General features: G+C 44.9%; 1 protein-coding gene across 1 annotated transcript in view; it reads right to left on the bottom strand.

The window, feature by feature from the left end:
• Positions 1-1,220: 1,220 nt before the first annotated feature.
• kiaa1549la (KIAA1549-like a) overlaps positions 1,221-22,031 on the bottom strand; it is a 78,672-nt gene continuing 57,861 nt past the window's right edge. Inside the window, exons 14-24 of the mRNA XM_034535509.1 lie at positions 16,103-16,248; positions 11,534-11,658; positions 9,710-9,930; positions 8,827-8,968; positions 6,504-6,739; positions 6,200-6,365; positions 5,091-5,188; positions 3,030-3,175; positions 2,782-2,936; positions 2,554-2,623; positions 1,221-1,568 (exon numbers count right to left, since the gene is read on the bottom strand). Coding sequence (XP_034391400.1) covers positions 2,594-2,623; positions 2,782-2,936; positions 3,030-3,175; positions 5,091-5,188; positions 6,200-6,365; positions 6,504-6,739; positions 8,827-8,968; positions 9,710-9,930; positions 11,534-11,658; positions 16,103-16,248 — 1,465 coding nt within the window. The 3' untranslated portion in view covers positions 1,221-1,568; positions 2,554-2,593. The remainder of the gene's footprint in view (positions 1,569-2,553; positions 2,624-2,781; positions 2,937-3,029; positions 3,176-5,090; positions 5,189-6,199; positions 6,366-6,503; positions 6,740-8,826; positions 8,969-9,709; positions 9,931-11,533; positions 11,659-16,102; positions 16,249-22,031) is intronic.

Consider the following 22,031-nt stretch of genomic DNA (forward strand, 5'->3'; position numbering starts at 1 on the left):
CAGAAAGCCCCGCCCCCTCCATTCAAAAACGCAGTGCAAAGAAAAGTAAGGAAGAATGGCGTCAGAAAAATGTTGCGCTAAGTATTATCCCTCCCCACAGTACTTGCATAAATCTCTTCGTTAAATCATCTGCTATGTACAGTAATACACTTAATCGTTACATATGCGGCTCATCTGAACCCGGCAAAGTCTCTTGAACAGTACTGAACCATAATCCGAAGACCAAATATGCATCCCTCTCCATCAAGACCAAAACAAAAGTCCAAATCCATATACAGTAGAATACAGTAGACACCTTTTCAAGTCAAATAACGGCTTTGAATACTGGTGTGCGTTCACATCATCTCAACAGACCCGAGTCCGACCAGAATTGGAATCGGTTCAAATCCAAGTCATCATGTAGTCTGTGGTTCTTTTTTTGTGTTGTTTCTTTTTTTGTTGTTGTTATCTCTAGCTTAAACTGTGCAGCGGCTGCAAAGCTACAAAAACACACAGCACTGCACTGATTGGCTCCCCCGGTCTGCCTCGTGAGACACCAACGTCACAATCGGAGGACCGACGGAACACGGTGACGTCTTCTTGTTTTCATTACTGAATCGGATGAAGGAAGTAAACAAAGTAATTCTTTTTTTTCTTTTTTTTAAAGTACAGAAATGCCATCATGACCACGGACGACTAAGCCGGCGATTTCTCTGTTTTGAACAATGAACTTGAAGTTTTTTTTAAGTAAAAGGTGAGTGAAAGAGAAACACTCACTACGTCTTTTCTTTTTTTTTTTGTACAGTAATCCATTGATAACAACGCACAAAAGTAAAAGACAAAAGCACACATATCCAAAAACGGAAACTGAGACAGCTCAAGACAAAGTTTGTTTGTTTTTCCTTAAATCATTTTTTTTCCCTCACTTAAGTTTAAAATACACATATTAACCAGCTGTAGAATGTTTACATACAGTAGGAATTTGGATTCATCGACAAAAGAAAAAGAAGAAAAAAAAGCACAGTTTTAAGTCAGTCCAGCTTTCCTGGCTTTAATGGTGGAAATCAGGGTCAAGTCCAGGAGGGTCCAGTCCAGTCCAGTTCCGGAGGACGAGCGGACTTGCTGGCCACGGCACTTATACCGTACCGATAACGCAGCGCCGTGTGCTGCTGGCAAGATGGCAGTTACCGTATGATGATTGCTGGGGGAAGGAGGCCCCCCTGTTCATCCACACTGCACACGTGTGTGCGGCATTATGCAGGGAGGCGCGGCACCAGCTCCACTCGGCTCGGCTCAGTTCAGTTCAGCAGTGTGAGGGGGGGCCTCTTGCTGTACAAAGGGGTGGTCACCACAGAGGGGGCAGTCTACGTAGAGATGGTGACCATCGGCTCCGGAGCTCATGGAGCAGAGCGAGAGAATCATGGGACAGGGAAGTGAAGGGGCTTGTGGGGCCTTTGAGCTGCTGATGAAGCGGACTGAGAGAGGGGAGGTGAAGGGGCCGTGGTGGAGGAAGGCCCGGGCCGAAGTGTAGGAGGGCCGATAAAGCTCCAGAGTTTTTGGTGGGGCCCTCTGCCGATCCAAAGAGACACCTGAAGAAAAAACACACGGAGCACATGAACCTGCTCTTCCATTACAGATGTAGGAAGCTACTATTCCACCCAAATGTCCTGCTGACCAACAGCAGGCCATCTTGACAGTGCTGACCTTTGAGGGGGATGCGAGTCCAAAATTGTTAGCTGTGTTTGGCACATTGTTTTGACGGACCAAAATAGTCCGAAGATTTTTCCATTTGTCCGACGGCCCATTATCCCGAAAACAAACGCCACTGCTCAGAAAATATGTGCCGTGCCTCTAATTGGCTGGTACCCGCTGCCTTCCTTGGTTGGGTTGGTTAGGTTTCGGCGTGAGGAGGGAGATCCGTAAGTATATTCGGGTAAGCTAACCAGAGGCAGAAATAGAGGCGCCATGGTCAGATGTGCTTCTGTTTGTTTCAGGGAGACTGTCGGAGCAAAGGGCCTTCAGAACAATGGCTGTTAGTTTTCAGGCCTTCGGACAAAACTTTTTCTCCGGACTATTGGTGCCCACCAAAGCGATGTCATTTGAACAAAACTATGTGAACATATTGTTCCGTTAGCATCATTGCCCCTGTTCAGAACTTTTCTTTGCAACAGTGGACACAATGCCAGAGATATACATTGAGGACTGCTAACTTTGAAACTCCTTTCAACCTACCAGGTCCACTCCTTCCGTTCATACCTTTCAAAATAAAAACCAGAGACATATTTTCAGGCGAATATTTGTCCATCACGTAATGTCATGTAAAGGCATTAGTCTGGTCATTTGCCTCAATTATTTATGATGGACTGTTGCAGGCTGACATAGGCCAATAAGGGAGGTATATTTTCAGTTATTAAAATCTAACACCTTCACATATGATATCTAATACTCAAATGTTTTCTATATATATATATATATATATATATATATATATATATATATATATATACACACATTATCCACCCGCTATACAAGCATGACAACATAACATAGCAGTTCTGAGATTATATGACCCACCGAGCTATCAGCTCCCACTCAGTGTCACAGGCAGACGACTTCAGCAGATGGTTTCAAGATGACGTGAGTTCTGCGGGGAGAAAGAGAGGAACTGCTTCACACCGGATAGAAAAAGAACAAGAAAAAGCAAAATTGGCAAAGGTAAAGTGTGTTAGAAAGACATCTCAAAGGCGCTGTATGTGTGTGTGTGTGTGTGTGTGTGTGTGTGTTTGTGTGTGTGTGTCTCACCGGCGTGTCGTTCCACTGCCGCGGCAGGTCTTCTGGCTCGGGTGGGTAGGACATCCAGGACGGGCTGCGGTACGAGGACGGCGGTGACATGACGAAGTAGTCTGAGTAGCCCGGGCGGTTGGCAGATATAGCGTAGACTGCTGTTATTGGGTTTCCTGTGAGAGGTGAAGGCGGATTTAGCCAATGACTTTCACTTTCACTGCATCACAGCTGCCGTCTGCGTTTCAACGCCGGCGCTCCGTCAATACCTGAGTAGGCGCTGATGGACTGGTCGACGGTGACGGAGGGGAAGGGCGCCCTGGACAGCGGCAGGTACGGGGCCCCGTTGTGCTGCTGGGCCTGCAGGTCCGAGGCCTCCGACATGCGGGGCTTCAGACTAACGTCGGGGGTGGAGCTGTCGGAGGAGAAGAGAGACAGATGTTGAGCCCGCGTACGGTCATCACACAGCTGTGACATGTACAGCGTCACAAAGCTAAAGCTTCACGTATCCCTCAAACTGAGGAGGAAATGTCTCCGTACGCCCACGTTTCTGCTGCCATGAGGTGGAACAAACAAGTTAAATTGTGTGTGTGGGGTGAGTGGGGGGGTTGCAGTTTAGGTTGAAGTACAGTTGAGGGTCAGTCGCGGTTGAAGCACCGAAGAGGGATTTAAGTGAGTGTTGGAGGTTAATCTCTGAGAGCGTTTTCGTTTGCCTGAAGCAGTTCAGTTGACAGACTCAAGTCAAGTCTATTTCCATAGCACATTTAAAAGGACAGGAGCTCAGCAGAGTGCTACACAAGCAACGGCAGAGTAAAGCCGGTCAACAGAGCACACGACACCTCGAAGCGGGCGACCTTACCGGAAGAAGACCAAAGCAGCTCAGAGGTCATTTAAAAGTAGAACTCGTCATTATCCGATTCCCTTTTTCAACCGCTCCAGTTCCAAAAGTCAATTCCCCATTCATTCACTTCATTGACGTTTTAGAAACATAAAGACATAAAGAGTTTTAAAACGTGGAACCGAGCCAACGACTTGTGAGTTGAATTGAGGACCAATGAAAAAAATGTATTGGAAAATGTAAAAGGAAAAAAAAGTCAAGGGTACTAGTCTTTGTACATCATTCATCAACATCTTTTAAAGGAACTACTCATCCCATAAACCATTGTGAACGGCGACGAGCCGCCTCTAAGACCGACTATCGTCGATCTAAAATGAAGACTTGGGAGTCCGGGAGCCGACCACAGAGCAAGCTCCATCAATCAGATTACACTGTGGGATTGTGGGTAACGTTGTTTTTCTCAAAACAAGGTGCGTGTCCTTGTGGCTTCCACAGGATCACATGCCGTCGTTCCACAATCTCACGGCTCGTGATGAGTCCACCGTGGATCATAACGACGCTGTGACCGCTCATCGAGAACTTCAGCTTCAATGTATATTTTAATCTGCTGCCATGAAAAACATGGTCGTTGACGACGTCTGTCTGGGTAATGAGCAGCAGGATCTCATGTGTACAGCAGGGTATGCTGTCGGACATGTCTACAGTGACAGCTGGGGAGGAAGATAATATTTACTTTCTGGCCTGGTTTAGAAAGTAAAGGATTTTGTAAAGATTGGTATTTTATATGCTGATTCCAGTATATTTAGATCCTTTGTTTTGGCCAACATAAGTAAATACACTGTAGAAATACCAACCAGTGTACATGTAACGCTACGGAAAGGAGGACAGAGGACGGAGGATGTCGGTGCCAGGGCTCTCAGGACCATGATGCACCATGGTAATGATTCACAGTGCATACTAAAGAGGAATTAACATGCTTCCTCCCAGAGGGCACAGAGGAACTGATGTATGACGAGCTGACTTATTAACCACTTACATAGTTCTGTTTCTGGTTTTAAAGCAAGTGTAACAGTCACACACACACACACACACACACACACACAAAAAACCAACAGAGCTGTTTCTGTCATTCTCAGTTTGTCCACTAGATGGCAAACACGTCCCTCCGGGCGGTGGATCGCTCTCTGATAAAGTGCCCAGCAACACAGCGGCATTCAGATGAAGAAGCTGCTCAGTTCAGATGATGCATGCTAACATATGGGATGGGGAGGGAGGGAGGGAGAAAGAGAGAGAGAAGCGTTTCTCTCTCTCTCTCTCTCTCCCAATCTCCATCTATCGCTTCTCCCTCCCTCCCTCCCTCCTTTGCGTTGATTGGCGCAGCGTTTACTCCAACGCCATTATTCCACCTCTAGTCCTCTACCGAGAGCGTCTTCATTTATTCATATTTGTTTGGAATGTTTTCTTTTGTGTACAACGTGAGTGAGTTTGGTACCGTCGCAATGAGGTCCCAGGCGGCAGTCCCGGTCTTGAGGGGATGAGCGGCGGCGGGGGCCCGATGCCCATATCCGGAAGCTGTGTGAACCGGAAGCCCTGCGGGAGGCAGACATGTAACGCAGACACACACATTCAAGTGAAAACTCCGTCTCTTTAATCTCCCTAAAGCTTCTCCCTCGCCGATCAGCCGTCGGCAATTCACACACTGAGAGCACTTTTCTGTCTTTTTGTTGTTTTGGTAGCAGCACTGTTAGCCAACATCAGCGCTACGCTGTGATCCCCGAGTGACGACTACATAAAAGCTAGAACTGAGATATTTAAGAGGCGTAACAGGATGAAGTACATTAACGCAAGTGATACACATTTACCATGTACAACTTTAAAGTACCGTTTCATTTGAGTTTTCTAATGTTGTGGAACATTGTAAAGATGCACTTTCATATATAGACTTTACAAGCAAAGCCCGTGGGAGGGTCATAAAACACCACACCAAGCAAGTCCAAGATAAGATGAGCCTGACACGGACCTGCTAATGGATTTATTTATTCATTTGACATTATAAACTCGTACATTTACTTACAAGCGTCTATAACATTTTCTTTATATTAGCAGTAGATTGTGTGTAGACTGTGTAATCTAAAAAGTGTGGTTGAGAGGTGAACACACAGGAGTGTTTTACTTCCTTTTAGCTAACCGTTTGTTTCCAACTGCACGCAACTGTCTTGTTTGCTTTTGGTGGAGACCAAAACGGAGCTAGAAGGAGGAGCGAACGTCGGACCAACTGAATGCTCATCCTGTTCCGTTTCTAGTGGATCTGTACAAAGGCACTTCAGCCACACAGACCGTATACGGTCCATCATTTCTCACCACTGAAAGATAATATGTCTGTGGCCAAAAATGTAATCCGTAGCTAGTTAATGTACATTTAGGTACATTTTGCTCCTATGAGTAATACTTCAAATGTGTTATTGCCACTTAACTCAAGGAAAGGATTTAAACACTTTTTTTAATTAAATGTTAAGTGTACCTTAATCATGAAAGAGGCATTGGTTTGTATCATATTTAGGAGTACATTTTTACCCCTTGAAACTCCCTTCTAGTGCTCACCGGTTTGGGCAGGCTACACTGGTGCATGTCCTCGTATCCTGCACTCCTCTGCCTGCCTCCACAGGGGTGGTTCATGGTCCCCGGGGCGCTGGTCACCCCGTCGCTGTAGTGGCTGGTGTGGGACGGGTTGTAGGCTCTGTGGGCATGGTGGTGGTGATGGTGGTGGCTGTTGGCGACGATGAAAAAACCGAGGAACATTTCAGTTTGGTTTGAGGCAACTCGTTCCCACACAATACTGTAAACAAATGCAGATGTGCGAAGGACTAAAGTAATCAGTGAAATGAAAGAAAAGAAGGAAGCTCACTTGGTCGGCGGAGAAGGGGGGTCGTGGTCCGGAGGCGCAAGGCTGAAGGCGTTGCCTAGCAACATGTGCATCTGCGTGCGGACCTCATCAATGGATGGCTGGGAGCTGAGTGTGGAGGAGTCGGAGCCGCGGTGAGCTTTCACCCCCAGGCTGCCGGTGCCGGTGGATCCGCCTCCGTAACCCAGGGAGCTCATCAGGCGGTCCATGTTGGTCTCCTCAAACGGCTCCGGCTCGCCCTGCGGAGCACACGAGCGCTCAGTCAGAGAGAACGGGCGGTTAGGAGGAAGGAGAGGGGGGGGGGACGGGACATGGACACCGAAATCACAGGCCTTTCTAAGAAATAAAAGTTTTAACCACCCACTGTTTGAACTTCCGGTTTCCTGAGAAACAAGATGTTCCAAGGGATATACGAGGGATGGAGGAGCTGAAGGCAGCACTCAAAAGAGTTAGTGAGTCAAGATGCAGTCAGGGAGTTGAAACTAAAGTCTTCCCAGATTTCGCTCCCATCATCAGGTAGAATAATAAAACCTACGATCGTTCTGGTGGATGTAGTTTGTGGTGCTGTTGAACTGTATTGTGTTATTTTGACAGTGTTTCTGTTATTTAGTCTACCCTCACTGATATAAACCAGGTGAATAGAATAATGTGAACAATACGGTACAGCAGCGCAAACTAATCCTCCAAAGACTTGAATCTCTGAAGAAAAAGTTTCCACATTTTAACCTTCATAAAAAGGTGGGATTATATTTGATTCATTCTTTTATATAATCTATTTCAACATCGCCAGCAGGTGAAAGCCAAACCCAGATTCAGTCTTGTCCCCGGTTTTGCCGCGCTATATACGTGTCCCGCTATATATTTGTCGCGCTATATTTTCCGCGCTATATATTCCGCGCTATATATTCCGCGCTATATATTCCGCGCTATATATTTTCCGCACTATATTTGCTACGCAATATTTGTCGCGCTACGCTATATTTGCCTTGTTTTGACGCATTTTTGTAGCCTTCCGTCGGATCCCTGCGTTCGATCTGGCACCAACGTTTTTATAGAGGTCGACGCCCCAAACACTGCATAACGAAAAGAAAAGAAGAAAATACAGGTAGAGGGCGGAGTCTCTGCAGATACAGACACCGCCACACACGTGTGCTTTTTGTATGAGTCAGTTATCTTTTACTCATTGTGCTGAATGTTTTCCAAAATGGATAGATATTACATGGTGTGCCAAATGTATGCAAAATCACAAATAATGTCAAACAAATAAAAAAATGTCAATGCATTTATTGTTGATGTACTTTACTTAATTATCAGATGTGTAACAAAAACGTCAGTAAGTAAATGTGTCAGTTTTTAATAGAAATCTGTATGGATTAAGAGAACGTAATCTGTTCACATCATTCCACTAATAATTGATAAACAATAATATAAAATGATTACCCGGCCTGACCCCATTGAAAACCCTGATATACCTGTACCAACGTGAATGCACGGTGTGCTGAGGTATGTTGCATGAAAACTAAAGCAACTGGGTTTCACACTCCTGCACACACACGCACACACACACACACACACACACACACACACACACACGCACACACACACACTCGGCTCTCCCGTGTGCCTTTTGGTGCATCCGAGGCTGTTCTCCGCCATCCCGCCTCCCATCTGTATCTGGGAACGGGCCATAATCATATTCAGAGCCATTGACATTCAGCCGAAGCGCGGCCACTGCTGTTACCGTGGTGCAGCAGAGGAACGGCATAAAGAGATCTCACTCTATCTGCGCCCATTTTATCTCCCCCCTTTTCTTCCATATTCTGCTGTCGTTTGAATGAAGAAATCGCATTTTTTTCCTTTTTTGATAATCCCCGAGGTGTGAGCGCACGGCATCAGAGAAGGCGGGGGAGAGAACGGATTAAAGTTATAAATGCTAGCAGGAGATTATTTTTATTCATTTGACAAAAGTGGAACGGGCTTTACTTCGCCGCACATGATCAGCCGCACATCGTGTAAGCCTCATCACCATCCCTCTGTGTGACTCACCGGGTCAGAGGTCGGACGTCAGCTGCTGTATTACAGTTTGTTACAGGATCCAACTTCTAAATTCCTCAAATGGTCTTGCCGCTGGCTATTTTCTTTTCGACAGTAAATCCCTCACAAACTCAAAGGAAGTGCCTCGAATCAATGAAATGTTTTTATTCGCTGTCTTTTCCAGCTTTTTCTGACGTGCCCTCCTGTGCACCTCTGACCTATATTCTGGTCTGAGAGTTTTAAAAGTACAAGGAGGAACGTGGACTCATCTGAAGGCCTGTGACCCCGCCACGGTACTCACATCATAGCCGTTGTTCCGGATGCCCCTCCTGGATCTTTCTCTCAGCACCAGCAGGTCCATCTCCGCCTCCACTGGGCTCGGGCAGGTCAGAGACTGCCGGCTCCAGTAGGCCGGCTCCCGTGGGTGGGAGTACCTGATAAGACAGGTGTAAAAAAAAAAAAAAAAAACAGGGTCATATTGTAGGTACACTTACTGAAAATGTCAACGCTTGAATTTCAGGAAAGTCAGAAATCTAAAAATTGCAGAAAATAAGAAAGTGTTTTGCTGTCGTCCAAATACAAAACAACAGTCACGGTTTATTACATATTTACCCTCAATTCACTGTAAGGAAATCTTTATTTTGACAAACATTTTTAAGAAAGAAGTCACTTAAGTAACCGGCAGGGTGCAAAAGCAGGAATTAGTTTCACGGAAAAATTCTCATTTTCAATAAAAAATCCTGTGTGTGAGGCGGATGCTGTGGCGCTTCTGCAACATGAATTTTACTCGGAACAGATTGCCTGTTCATAAGTGCTGTTTCTTTTCTGAAAGTATCCATGAACTGTGGAAAAGGTCGGATGTGTTGAATCAGTTGGTGACAAAGAGAAGCAAAACAGACACTTATCTTTATGAACTGTAAACTAGTACCGTGTGCTGACCAAATATCACCCCTAGTTGCTTAGCAACTGTGCTCCACAGCTACACATCTACAGTGGATCTATAATACTTGGAAAGCCTTCCAAGCAGTTTAATAGTTCACTGCTTAAATAAAGATGACATCACATGTGAAAAAAAAGAAGAAAACTTTCATATGCTTTTATAATGAAAATAGGACTTAAGGGAAGTGGAATCCTTTAATTCTGGGACTGTCTAACATTTCTACACGACTCCATACCTCTTATGGCATCCTGCGAAGGAGGCCCTCTTCTCCTCAGCGGTCATCGGCTCCTTGGCCCCGTTGTCGTGCCGACCGTGCCTGCCGTTGCGGTGGTTGTAGCCGTGGCTGCCGGTCTCGGACAGCGAGAACTCTCCGTAGCCCTTCCTCCGGGCCTTCTGCCGCAGTTTGTTCCTGTAGTGCTCGATGTCCGACTTCTGCTTCAGCCCGCCGTGGTTGGCCTGCAAAGCAATCCATTCAAGTATCGAATTCCAGTAATTATTTTGTCCGTTGGCTTAGGGAGCTGCTGCCATTTCTTCTGACGAACTGTAAAGTTTCTTTTTGTCCTTTCTCCCTTGCGCTGAGACGGATCGATGCGCTTCAACAAACATTCTCATACAGCTCGATAGCCAGAGAACGTGCCACAGCCTAAACATGATATTTGTCTGCTAATGCACACTCAAATCAATTGCAGATGAACTGGAGAACCAGAGAGCCTTCCTCCGCCAAGGGGATTTCTTTCTGATCTTATATTAATAGATTGGTGGATAAGTTATCACCAGCTATTAGATATGGAATAAGGAGAAGTGACGCCCCGGGTGGCCAGGAAAGGGACAAGGGAACGAGATTAGAAGGGGAGAGGCCGTAACATAAAGCAGTTCTAGCATAGCGCTGATCAGATGAACTGAAGTACCCCTTCCCCGACACCACCCTTCATACTGCAAATGTTTTCAACCCGTAGACTGTGTGTAAGAAGTGGACGACGTCCTGTAGTATATATATTCCGAGTGACGTAGATCGTAGATGCATACGGGTCTGCTAGCGACCAGTCAAAAGGTAGCCACGCCTCAAATCATACCCTGTTTATGGTCTCTAATTGAACCATAAAATACTAAATGAACATCATGCTGTATTGAAGAAGACTTGAAACTAGAGATTGAGACCATAAACTCATGTTTACAATGTTTACTGAGGGAATAAATCAAGAAGTAGAGTCATCTTCTCATAGACTTCTATACAATCACTTCTTGATGGTCAGTAGAGAGAATGCAGGTTTAAGGCACTTCCGCATTGGCGTAGCTTTTCAGAACTGGAGGTTGCTGCCTGGTTCACTGCAACCTTGGCACTCTATGTGTTAAAGGGACAGTGTGTATGATTTGGTGGCATCTAACTAGCCATCCTCCCCATAATAACACTACTCTAGGAGCCATGGAAGTCCATGGCTTTGCACTCCACGGCTCACGTTACCGCAGTTTCACAATCTTGTTGAAGAACTGCGGTGGTCAAAATCAAGAAAAGCCAGTATTTGGGCCACTGTAGAAACATGGCGGTGCAACATGGTGGAATCTGTGCCCGCCCCCAATGTAGATATGAAGGGACTCATTCTGAGCTAATGAAATACCAAAGACACACATTTTACACACTGGCCCTTTAAGGACCAAAGTTGGGGCAGAAGTGCGGCTAACAGCGAGGCGTTCTGCGCGCTCTACGCAGAGGACGCTCAACCTTCAACAGTATAGTTCATACATGAGCAACTTTTTGCTAATAATGTCAACCGTTTGTCTGGTAATTAACTCATCCGACTCTCAGTCACAGCAACTGGGGCGATATCTTTCTTTTTAAATTGTAATATATTTTGCAACACACGGCCAAACAGTAGGAATGGAAAACATCGGCCAAATACTGCACTGCTAAAATCTGTGTGACTCACGATGTTCTAGTTTTTGCTCTGCCTTGCACTGTCAGTGCTGCGCTCTCACCTCACAGCTGAGTGCGATGAAGCCTGGAGGGTGTGTGTCCATCACGTATATGTGTGTGTGTGTGTGTGTGTGTGTGCGGACTTACCTCCCCGTTGAGGACCACAGAGTCTTGGCTGTGGGATGAGGAGGTGGGGTAGGAGTAGGTTGGCTGAGCGGTCATGGGTTTAATGGTGATGAGACGCAGAGAGCCTGAATGGTCTTCGTACGGGTCTGAGAAGGAGACAAATAGGTCAGCAAGGGTCAGACAGAGGCTTTATCACAAATTCGGTCCGTTCCCACATTATTCACGTAGCAATTCTGTTCAAAACTCTGAGTATAACCGTCAAATTAGGGGAGGGGGAGGCTTGCAGGTGGAGGAAAATATGTATTTTTAGATTTTGGGGTGTAATGTGCCGTTAAGTGAAGCAAAGCTGTGTTGAACAGACACATATGAGCGTGTTGCTGGTCCTCACATGTATGATCACATCTGGTCCTCACATCTAACGCTTCCTTTAATCAATCACGGTAAAGAGACGCGTGTGGCTGCTTTTACGAGTTTTGGTAACTCAGGTATTGTTTCATGACGAGCAGAAAAGGATTATATAGTCATGTACATTCGTGCTGCAAATTTATACACAGCAACACGCACAACCACGCCCACTCCCCTTACACCACTGTCCTGAAATTCCACCCGTTCTCATCTGTTAACCATAACTGTTTATACATGTTTTCTACATGTCTATAAAATTAGAAATACATATTTTTTTCTCTCTCACCTGCTATTTTTCAATCTAGATTGTTTTGGTGTGAGGTGTAGAGACGACGCCTTCTCTACAACAGAATGGAACTAACTTGTTGTGCTCAAAGCTCAACAGCAATGTCTCTTTCCAGGAATCATGACCCGAACTGAACACAATCCACAGACCTTGTTGTGAGCAGTTTCAACTATGTTGTAAAGGAAACATTAAACGCAAATAAAATAATTTAAAAAATAAAATGTGTATTTTAGATTTTGGGGTGAACTGAACGTTAAGTGAAGCGAAGTTGACTGCAGCCTTGTGTTGAAGAGACAAATATGAAAGTATTGTCTATTATTTCCCAAAATGTCAAACTCTGCCTTTAATGAGTCACGAGCAGCATGTGACTGCTTTCACAGGTTTTATGTTTTATTAAAGTAAGGTACAGAACAAGGCATGTGTATTTTTTTTAGCAACCAAACAAGAACCCAACTATGTAGAATATAATAGGATCGCTTGTATGTATCGCAGGTGTGATTGTGTGTGTTTGTTTATGTGTGTTAGAGACAATTTTATGTATCTGTAATAGGATCTTCATGCACAATTCTGAAAGCTCAGCTTGCTTCCTGTTGTTTCTATGCTTACGTTGGCCCTGCTATACACACTCATAATGACATTTGTCTACATCTGTTTGAAATGAAAGTAGCAGGACAACCATCCAAATTAAGATCGGAGCAAAGCTCTACTCATTGTGTTTAGGTCCCACGGCTCAGAATTGTTTCACGTTGTTTGGCTTGATGAGAAAAGCATCAGCTGTGTGGCGTGTGTCCTGCTTCTTACAGTACACAAGGTGCTATGCGTTCACGTGTGCATGTGATGTCATGGAGCAGCAGATGGACAAGAGCAGCGCTGTGCTGGCTTCACTGTGACTCATTCCTCTGACTGACATCATATGGCCGACGGCCTCGTTGTATAGGGCCACAACAGTCTGCCATTAACTCGGCTCCGAAGCCCCCGAAACTGTCGCCATTCGCCCCTAATGCAGCTCAATTTGCTGCCTCCCGCACCGCCGCCCACTAGGCCTACAGTGTGACAGCGAAGGTCGGCACAGGTGGCGCCTGCGAGCGGAAGACGCCGTGACCCCGGATTGGATGCCGCGACGCTGCGTGTTAAATAACGTGCACTCTGAACACCGGCGGCTGCCACGGGACCATTTCAACTCCTGTCACAACAGACGGCGAGCATCGGCCCGTTGTTTGAACAAAACACGCGTTTCCCCGAGACGGCTGAGTGGGGTTGGAGCACATTTGTCCTTGTTTCTAGTTGGCTGAAGTCTGCATTTCTGCAAATAAAATAACTTCATTGTGCATGAACTGTTACTGAGGACATTTCTTTGTGAGTGTTTTCTGTACACAAGGAGGTAAAGTGCCTCGGTGTCCTGGGTGCTTTTTGGGTCTTTATTTACACCCTGAGAGCAACCATGTGTCCACATTTCTTTAACGGCTGATGTTTCTGCAGCCTCTGTGACTGACTGGCGAGACGTGCCATGTCTCCATCGTCTGCCACCATCGATGCGCAAACTACACCGCACAGATGCCGGTGTGATTCAACATCTTAATCAGCGGCGGAGTGGACACCACTTTCATGTCCGTGCCCTTGTTCGCTTTATTTGAAATTGTACATTTGAGCCCAACAAATGAGATGCAGTGTGTTAATCAACAAGCTTCAGAGGTGCTGACATTTATTACTTTATTAAATTTTTTACTAAAGCTAACAAGCTCGTGGCAGAATTATTTTATCGAAAGTGGTATTAGTCGTCTCATCGAAGCTTATTATCCAAAATGTCAAACTATTTCTTTAATTTGGGGCAATAAAATCACAGCGACCGATGCAAGAAAAACTAAATACGATAGACAAGACTAAATGAATGTATAATTTGTTTTTAAATCAAAAACGTAACCTGGCAACGTGTCCAATGTTCTCCTGTTGTATTCATGTTATTTTCTTTTTCTTTTTCTTCTTGTTTACGGTCCTTCATATATTGTTGCACATCTATGCTTCTGGTTTGATGGACTTAAACTTTTATTAATCCGTCATTTTCTTGAACAGCGCTCCAGTCGGCTTTTACCCCGTCTCTCTTTTCATTTCTCATTTCTTTCTCAAATCTGTCCGGTAGTGAACAGTAGTGAGAAAATTAAACAATTATTCATCCTCCCCTCCAGGCATCCGTTCATTTGCTTGCATAAACACTATAACTCACGCAAATTACTGTGAACTTTAGCTTGCTGATGCAAAAGAGATTTCTTTTTTTCTTATGACAGCATCCGAGAAATTGCATGGAGCATAAGCGATGTCGCGGCATCATCAGTGCTTATGCAACCGATTGTGAGCCCGCACCGCTGGGAAAAGGTCTGCTGGGTAATCTGTTGAGCAAGTCATGTCAAAGCAGTATATCTACTGCCACCACTGATAACAGGTGCTGCAGATAAAAGGGAGTAACTAAGTCGGTACGTACTTACGTCAGTACGTAACTAAGTCGGTACGTAACTAAGTCGGTACGTACTTACGTCAGTACGTAACTACGTCGGTACTTACTACGTCGGTACTTACTACGTCGGTACTAACTACGTCGGTACTAACTACGTCGGTACTAACTACGTACGAAACTACGTACTTAGGTCAGTACATAACTACGTCGGTACGTACTTACGTCAGTACGTAACTAAGTCGGTACGTAACTAAGTTGGTACGTACTTATGTCAGTACGTAACTACGTCGGTACTTACTACGTCGGTACTAACTACGTACGTAACTACGTACTTAGGTCAGTACATAACTACGTCGATACGTACTTACGTCAGTACGTAACTACGCCGGTACGTACTTACGTCGGTACGTAACTACGTATGTTCGTAACTACGTCCCGTAGTACATCATGTCCGTAACACAGTAACTACGTTACGTAACAAACGTACTTATTCAAGGTTATATGTTTCAAACTGTTTCATTGGGTCATATATGTTGTTTTGGGAGTCACTGACAAACACCCTATTTTGTCGTTAAGGTTTGCAGAGAAGCAGCATTTCACCGCTCGCCCTGGTTGAAAGTTCACTGATGGTGTAGCTGCAGAGCACACTCTCCACTCAGTCGTGGGCTCTGTGGCACCGTGCGGTGTATTCATTATGTATGCCTGCCGTGTGATCTCTTCTGTTTTGTAATTGCTAATATCCCCACAACCCCAATAATAACGATGGGAGGAACATTCCAGTACTAATTTGTTTTTAATATCTACACAGCGCATCAATGTCTTTTCTCCCAGGATGAGGAGCCCTCTGAGTGTCCCAGGTTTAACGATTCATCATCTTTTTCTGAAGCACTGCTGTGGGTTATATGGATTTGAATAACACCTAATCTGACAGCATGCTGTTACAAATCACCCACTTTCCTGACTTTCCTCTGTGATTCTACTCAAAAGTAACTTAATGCGGTGCGTAAGGCACACGGCACTGCCAACCGCTGGCTTTTATCTCCGTACTACATGTTTAGCTTTGTATCCTGGAAGGAAGGAAGCTAAATAAAAAGAACTAAAAAATGAAATACCTCAAAACAAATAACTGTCACGTCCGCTTTGATTCAGTTAAGACCGATGACCACAACTTGTGTGAGTTTAAAAGACACGTGATGAGTACACGTCTCGTCACCGACCGTTACAAAGATGCAGCAGCGGGCTGAGTCACTGCATGTGTGAGTGTCTTCACTCTGTTCTCATGTTGGTGATTAACTTTGTGGTGGGTACAAAAGGAGAGACAGGATTCATTTCTTACTCCTTTCCCTCTTTGTACTCCCTCACTTACTGTTTCCCTGTATGCTTCCTTCGCTCTCTTAACCCCCCCTCCCCGTCCTCCACCTTTCCTCTCCGACTCCATCTCCCTCCTCACCGTTGGTGCTCCTCTTGTGGAGCTCCTCCTTGCCGTTCTTGCTGCTGCCGCCGGTCGCCGTCCTTCGGGCCGAGGAGCTCTTGCTTGTGTTCAGCTTCCCGGAGCCGCTACTTGACACCGAGCCGTCCTCCTCGCTTGGCAACCGCCTGTGGTATCCATGGCAACAGAGAGAGGCGAGGAAGGAAGGAGAAGGGAAAGGCTCGTGAATCTCTTGTGTGTACACAAGCAGTACATCATCAGTCATTGCTGGAAACTTTGAAAAATAACTTAAAAAATACGACCATGAGTATGATGGATAAAAAACACGTACAAATAATAGAAACTAGAGGCCACCCCTTTTCACCCCTCTTGTCCCGCCCCTGGTTGTCACAAGCATCTCTGGCTCATAAATCCCAGCATCCCATGCTAACTGGACAAACTGTATAACTTCTACTGTTGTACTGTACTGAAGTTCTTTGTAATATTTAGTAGTGATAATAATGTAGGTGTTTTTTTTTATCAATAAAATGGCATGCTGCATGAAAGCACAGAAGATGTAGGGCCAGACAAGGCAAACTGAAAGGACAAGTAGAGCAGCAACAACTCTGATTTTGTCGGGCAGGTTCTTCAACAGCCAAGGGCCTTGACGGAAACAGCTCAGTATGCATGTATGACACACACACACACACACACACACACACACACACACACACACACATACACTCACACACTTGACTCGATAAAAGTCAATACACTCAAGCAGAAACATACAGGTATACGAAAACATAGTTTGTTCTTGCCTCAGACAAACCAGGCACGTAAACCGCGTTCAGGACACACACAAACACACACACACACACACACACACAGCCTTGGGGCATGTAAGCCGCAGCAGCTACACAACGTGACAGGCCTGTCTACAGGTAGTGCGAGATGCACAAATCAGCGAGACCGGACATTACAGAGCCACAGGCGAGGCCAACACCCCGTGTGTGTGAACACACACACGCACACACATACACACCATTTACACAGAGTGCAACCTGAGCAGCATTCGATCGCTGGCCCCAGTCACAAGGTTTAGGGCTAAAGGGAGAGGTAACAGCGTGTGCTCCATGTAAATTTGTGTGTGGGAAGGCCAGAGAAGAGAGGAGCAACAGAATCGATAATCACGCCGCTGGAGAGTAATGCTCATCTTCTCTCTCTCTCTCTCTCTCTCTCTCTCTCTGTGCCTCACACATTGTAGCTCCCGTGGTTAGCATTCAGCCTGCACCTTTCTCTTCCCTCAGACAAGTGAACAATCTGCAGCCCCAGCTGTTGTTTCACCTGCTTGAGGTGCCGATCACATCCCTCCTGCAGGAGTCGAAGGCGCAGCACGGCTGAGTTGACTACAATTATCTTTGTAGGGAAACGTAACTTGTTTTTCATGAGAAATACAAGACACATTCTCATCAAAAGTAAGTATTTTTTGAGAAATGTACAGATGGAGTACCATGATATTACATTATGTCAAGGGCCATACGCTTTTTTGGAAACCATATATGGTTTATATTAAGAAATAAGTGTCCAACATATTGTATAATTTGTCAAAGTTGTATTATGGGGAATGTCAAATCTTGTACTTTTTACTTATTTTACTGTATTTAAATTATTATGGGAAGGTGTGGGAGACATACAGTACATACCAACATATTTAATCAAGAAACGTTACCAAGTTATCATTCATGTATTGCATTAAGATGAATTAATTTGATGATATGAACTATATATAGAGTGGTATTTATGTTTAGGGGACTGCCATTGGTTGCGTATAGTTTCAGGGAACTGGTGTTTTTTAATGCCGACTGGGCTGTTTGATTAGTGCAAAGCACACGTTCATGTCATTAGTAACAGGCTATCTCTGGTTCCCATCCAAATGTATTTTTGAACGCTTGTTTCCATCCAAATGTATTTTTGAACGCTTGTTTACATCCACTGCCAGCATGTGATATGTGAGATAAGCAGGACGGGTTATCAATTATCCAGTCGGAAAACCATGAAACCCAGACTTTGGTTGTAAATATGACATTTCTGTTTCATTTAATAATAAGAGGAAGGTCACATCAGATCTGTGTTGATGAAGAGGGTATTTTAATCTGACGTCATTTTTTCGTCCCTTAGGCAGAGCAGAAGCTTCAGTGGATGCTGTGGAAGTCGCTCAAATTCAAGATTCTTTCACATGTTCTGCCTTTCCACTCATTTATGCGCAAATTGAACATTCAAATTCTACCAGCTTCCGTTCAATCATGTATACGTATCGTATAGCTGTATATATATATTTTGTATTATTAAATAAATTCTGTTTAAAATGGCATGGAAGTATACACTGATTTAAATACAGAGATAATTAATATTTTCTTTGACAGTAATTATTTTGGTAATCCAAAAACTGTACCTCTTTCTTCATCGACAGATTAATATTCCAGTCACCAAACGCCTGTAAAACTAAAAACTACATTCCCATCGGCCTCCACTTTAATGCTCAACATCAAATGTTAGATTCTGAATTCTCTGTTTCCTCCTCAATGCTTCTATTGAGTATCCAACAGGGAAGCTTAATGAGGCAATGAATTCAGCTTTAATTTTGTTTTCTTATCCAACTCATCCGTCTTTACCGCCTGTGGGCGCTTTCCTTTTCTGCCTTATTTAAAAAAATGTGATCTGTTTTCCCTCTTCTGATCGAGCCTGTTTGTCCACGTGGAGAGAAAACACAAAGCCTCACTCTCTTGTTCAGTAATCACAATAAAGTGCAAGAATAATTGCATCCCTTTGTTGTTTTTCTGGTGAGATTTCTCTCCCCCTCTGGTCCCATTGAGCTCCACTCTGCACTGGTTAAAGGATGAGATACCTCCTCATCTCCTCATTAGTGGACACCCAGGTGGTAGAATAACCTACGATGCCTTCTTTGCAAAATGGCTCCCCCATAAGATACGCAGAGTGTGTGCATATATGTATTATATATACATATATGCACACACACAGGTTGGCAAAGCTGATTATTGCAACACGACAGCTCTTCCGGCGTTTTACACCGTCATCATCGTTATGCTGAAAGGCTCCCTCTGGCATGCGCTTTATGAATATACATGTGTTTATCATCTTCCAGAAGCAAAGCGCAGCGAATCCCGCCCCTATTTCCCTTTTCCGTTTAGCGGCGTGCAAAAAAATCGTGTGTGCGTTTCTGAATTGGCATTTCGTGTTACGTCTCATTTATGACTCCAAAACTTTCCCAGAAGGAAAAAGATGTCACTGCAGAATGCGGGGTCCGGTGTGTGTGTGTGTGTGTGTGTGTGTGTGTGTTTTCAGGTTCCCGGTGCCCGTGAGGATAACGGGCATCTGTGTAGCTGACAGTTTAGATCACCGCAAGCATTAGCTCCTTTTTGTTTGTTTTTTGGGGGGTTTGGAGCTGGCAACTGATCGGCTGGCTTGAATTGTGTCTCCACTTTGATAAACAAAACAACTCCAGTATCACTCAGACCACTTTGAAACTACTTCAGTAAAATGAGGCACCTACGCTTGAATAGCGAACACTTCTCGTCTGCCTCCTTATTGTTCATCAGGCTTGTTTCATCTAAAGACAAATTATTGTCTTAAACTCTTTTTTTCTCCCCCCAATATCAAAGTCAGCCAGGGGTGCAGGATTTGGCAGCATCTAATTCCATCTCACCCGCATATGTGTGGGGGTTGAGCCGAGGCTCGGCTGTCATTAGTGTTCAGAGAGTATTAAGATGTAGTGCTGGTGATTCTAATGAGGACTGTTTCCTTTTCTCTTTTTCTTCTTTTATTTACAGAAAATGACGAGAAAAAAATCGTTGATCCAAATTTTTTTATTTAACTAGAGAATCAGGCTTAAAAAGGTGAATCTCAGTGTGTACTTCCCCCGTCTTACACAATCTTGACACACCTATGCAATGCATTACATTACATTACATGTCATTTAGCCGACGCTTTTATCCAAAGTGACTTACAATAAGTGCATTAAACCATGAGTCCAAACTCAGAACAACAAGAATCAAGCAAGTACAATTTCTTCAATAACGTTAAACTACAAAGTGCTATCAGTAAGAGCCATTTAAGTGCTACTAAAGTGTTAAACTACAAAGTGCTATCAGTAAGAGCCATTTAAGTGCTACCTTCCCTATTCAAGGTATAGTCGAAAAAGATGTGTTTTTAGTTTGCGACGCAAGATGTAGAGACTTTCTGCTGTCCTGATGTCAATGGGGAGCTCGTTCCACCAATGAGGAGCCAGCACAGCAAAAAGTTGTGACTTTGTTGAGTGTTTAGCTCGAAGTGAAGGAGCTACAAGCCGATTGGCAGAAGCCGAGCGAAGTGAACGATCTGGGGTGTACGGTTTGACCATGTCCTGGATGTAGACCGGACCCGATCTGTTTGCAGCACGGTACGCAAGTACCAATGTTTTGAAGCGGATGCGGGCGGCCACCGGTAACCAGTGAAGGTCGCGGAGGAGCGTAGTAGTGTGGGTACATTTCGGGAGGTTGAAGACCAGTCGAGCAGCTGCATTCTGGTGCAAGTGCATCCGTAAACGATCTTTTCACTGGAGAAAAGCCTCCGGTGTCCTTCTTTGCTCTTCGACCAACGATGAAATACTCTGATATAAGTGTTCTTCACTTCCGTGTATCTAAAATCTCTAGGGCTGAACCAGTAAACATCTGTTAAAGGTGCTTTAAGGAAGCCTTTCCTACCCACCAGAGAGATGGACCACGGCTCATATGTGAGCCTGTTAACACCTCGGAATGACTGCAGTTATCTATTCATGCTAAAAGCGCTCCACGTGGCCCCTCCGCTTCCCTTTCGCTCCAGCACTGTTGGAACCAGCAGTTGTAAAATCCCGTCGCTTTGCTTCATGTAAATATGCGTGTCAGTAGCGTTTGTCCCCAAACAGCTCCTTGTTAACACTGGACTCATCTTCTCATCGTGTCAGTCTGCTGCGCTGCTTGCTGTCGGCCTCTGTCGGGCTTAGCGCCGCGATGCACGAACAAACACTGATGTCTGGTGCCGACAGTAGAGAAAAGCTCGGGGTGGCGTCGCCGGCTGAAACAGCAGCTGCTCGGGAACTTTGTGGTTCCCTCTCCGCTGGGACGCCCCGGCCAGGAACCGTGTGTCTGATGAGCTCGGGGTGATTTGAACGGGCCTGCTTTGCCAAAACATCTTGGTTTGTATTGAATTATGTATGTTGTCGGCAGTGTGATGGGAGTGACCTCTTTTCTGGCAGTCATCACAGTGACGGTTTGCTGCAAGCCCCCCCCCCCGCCCCCCCGCCCCCCCGCCAACTGTCGATTGATCCGAAACTCTCTTTTTTTTCAGTTTTAGGCCTGAGACAGATTGTGAAGTCTTTCTTTAAATATGCAAATTGGTGTTCTGTAATGTTTCCAAACTAAGTTATTGCAAACAATATTTGGGCCTCGAAGCTGACCCCCCATACCAATGATTTTAGTGAGTAGGAATTTCAGCTGAGCCGATTGTTTCTATATCAATAATAGTTTTAATGAAAGGTGTATTGTGTTGCCCCGTGTCTGCTGGATGTGTAAATAGGCAGCAGATGGCTCCATAACATAACTATAATAGTTGTCATGGCTAATAAAAACGGTCATAGAGTCTACGATTAGCCATAACAACCAAAAGGGTGCAATAGTTCATAATAGCATGATGATTTATCTTTTAATGCCAAACAATTCCCTCCAAAATGAAAAGGTTCACTAACACCTATGGCTCGACCTCGACGACTATCTCTAGTAATGCTAAGTAATATTATGTGTGAAGGGTTTCTTAGCCAATGGATGCACCAATGACACCTTGTCTGCTGTGTGAAGGGACAGCACAGCTGCTATTTGCAGTGATTGCTCAGCGTCGTAATGTGAAGAGCAGCCAAACTGCATTCCTGCCACGCTCC

The sequence above is a fragment of the Cyclopterus lumpus genome, chromosome 6 (assembly GCF_009769545.1).
Source record: "Cyclopterus lumpus isolate fCycLum1 chromosome 6, fCycLum1.pri, whole genome shotgun sequence".
NCBI lineage: Eukaryota > Metazoa > Chordata > Actinopteri > Perciformes > Cyclopteridae > Cyclopterus > Cyclopterus lumpus.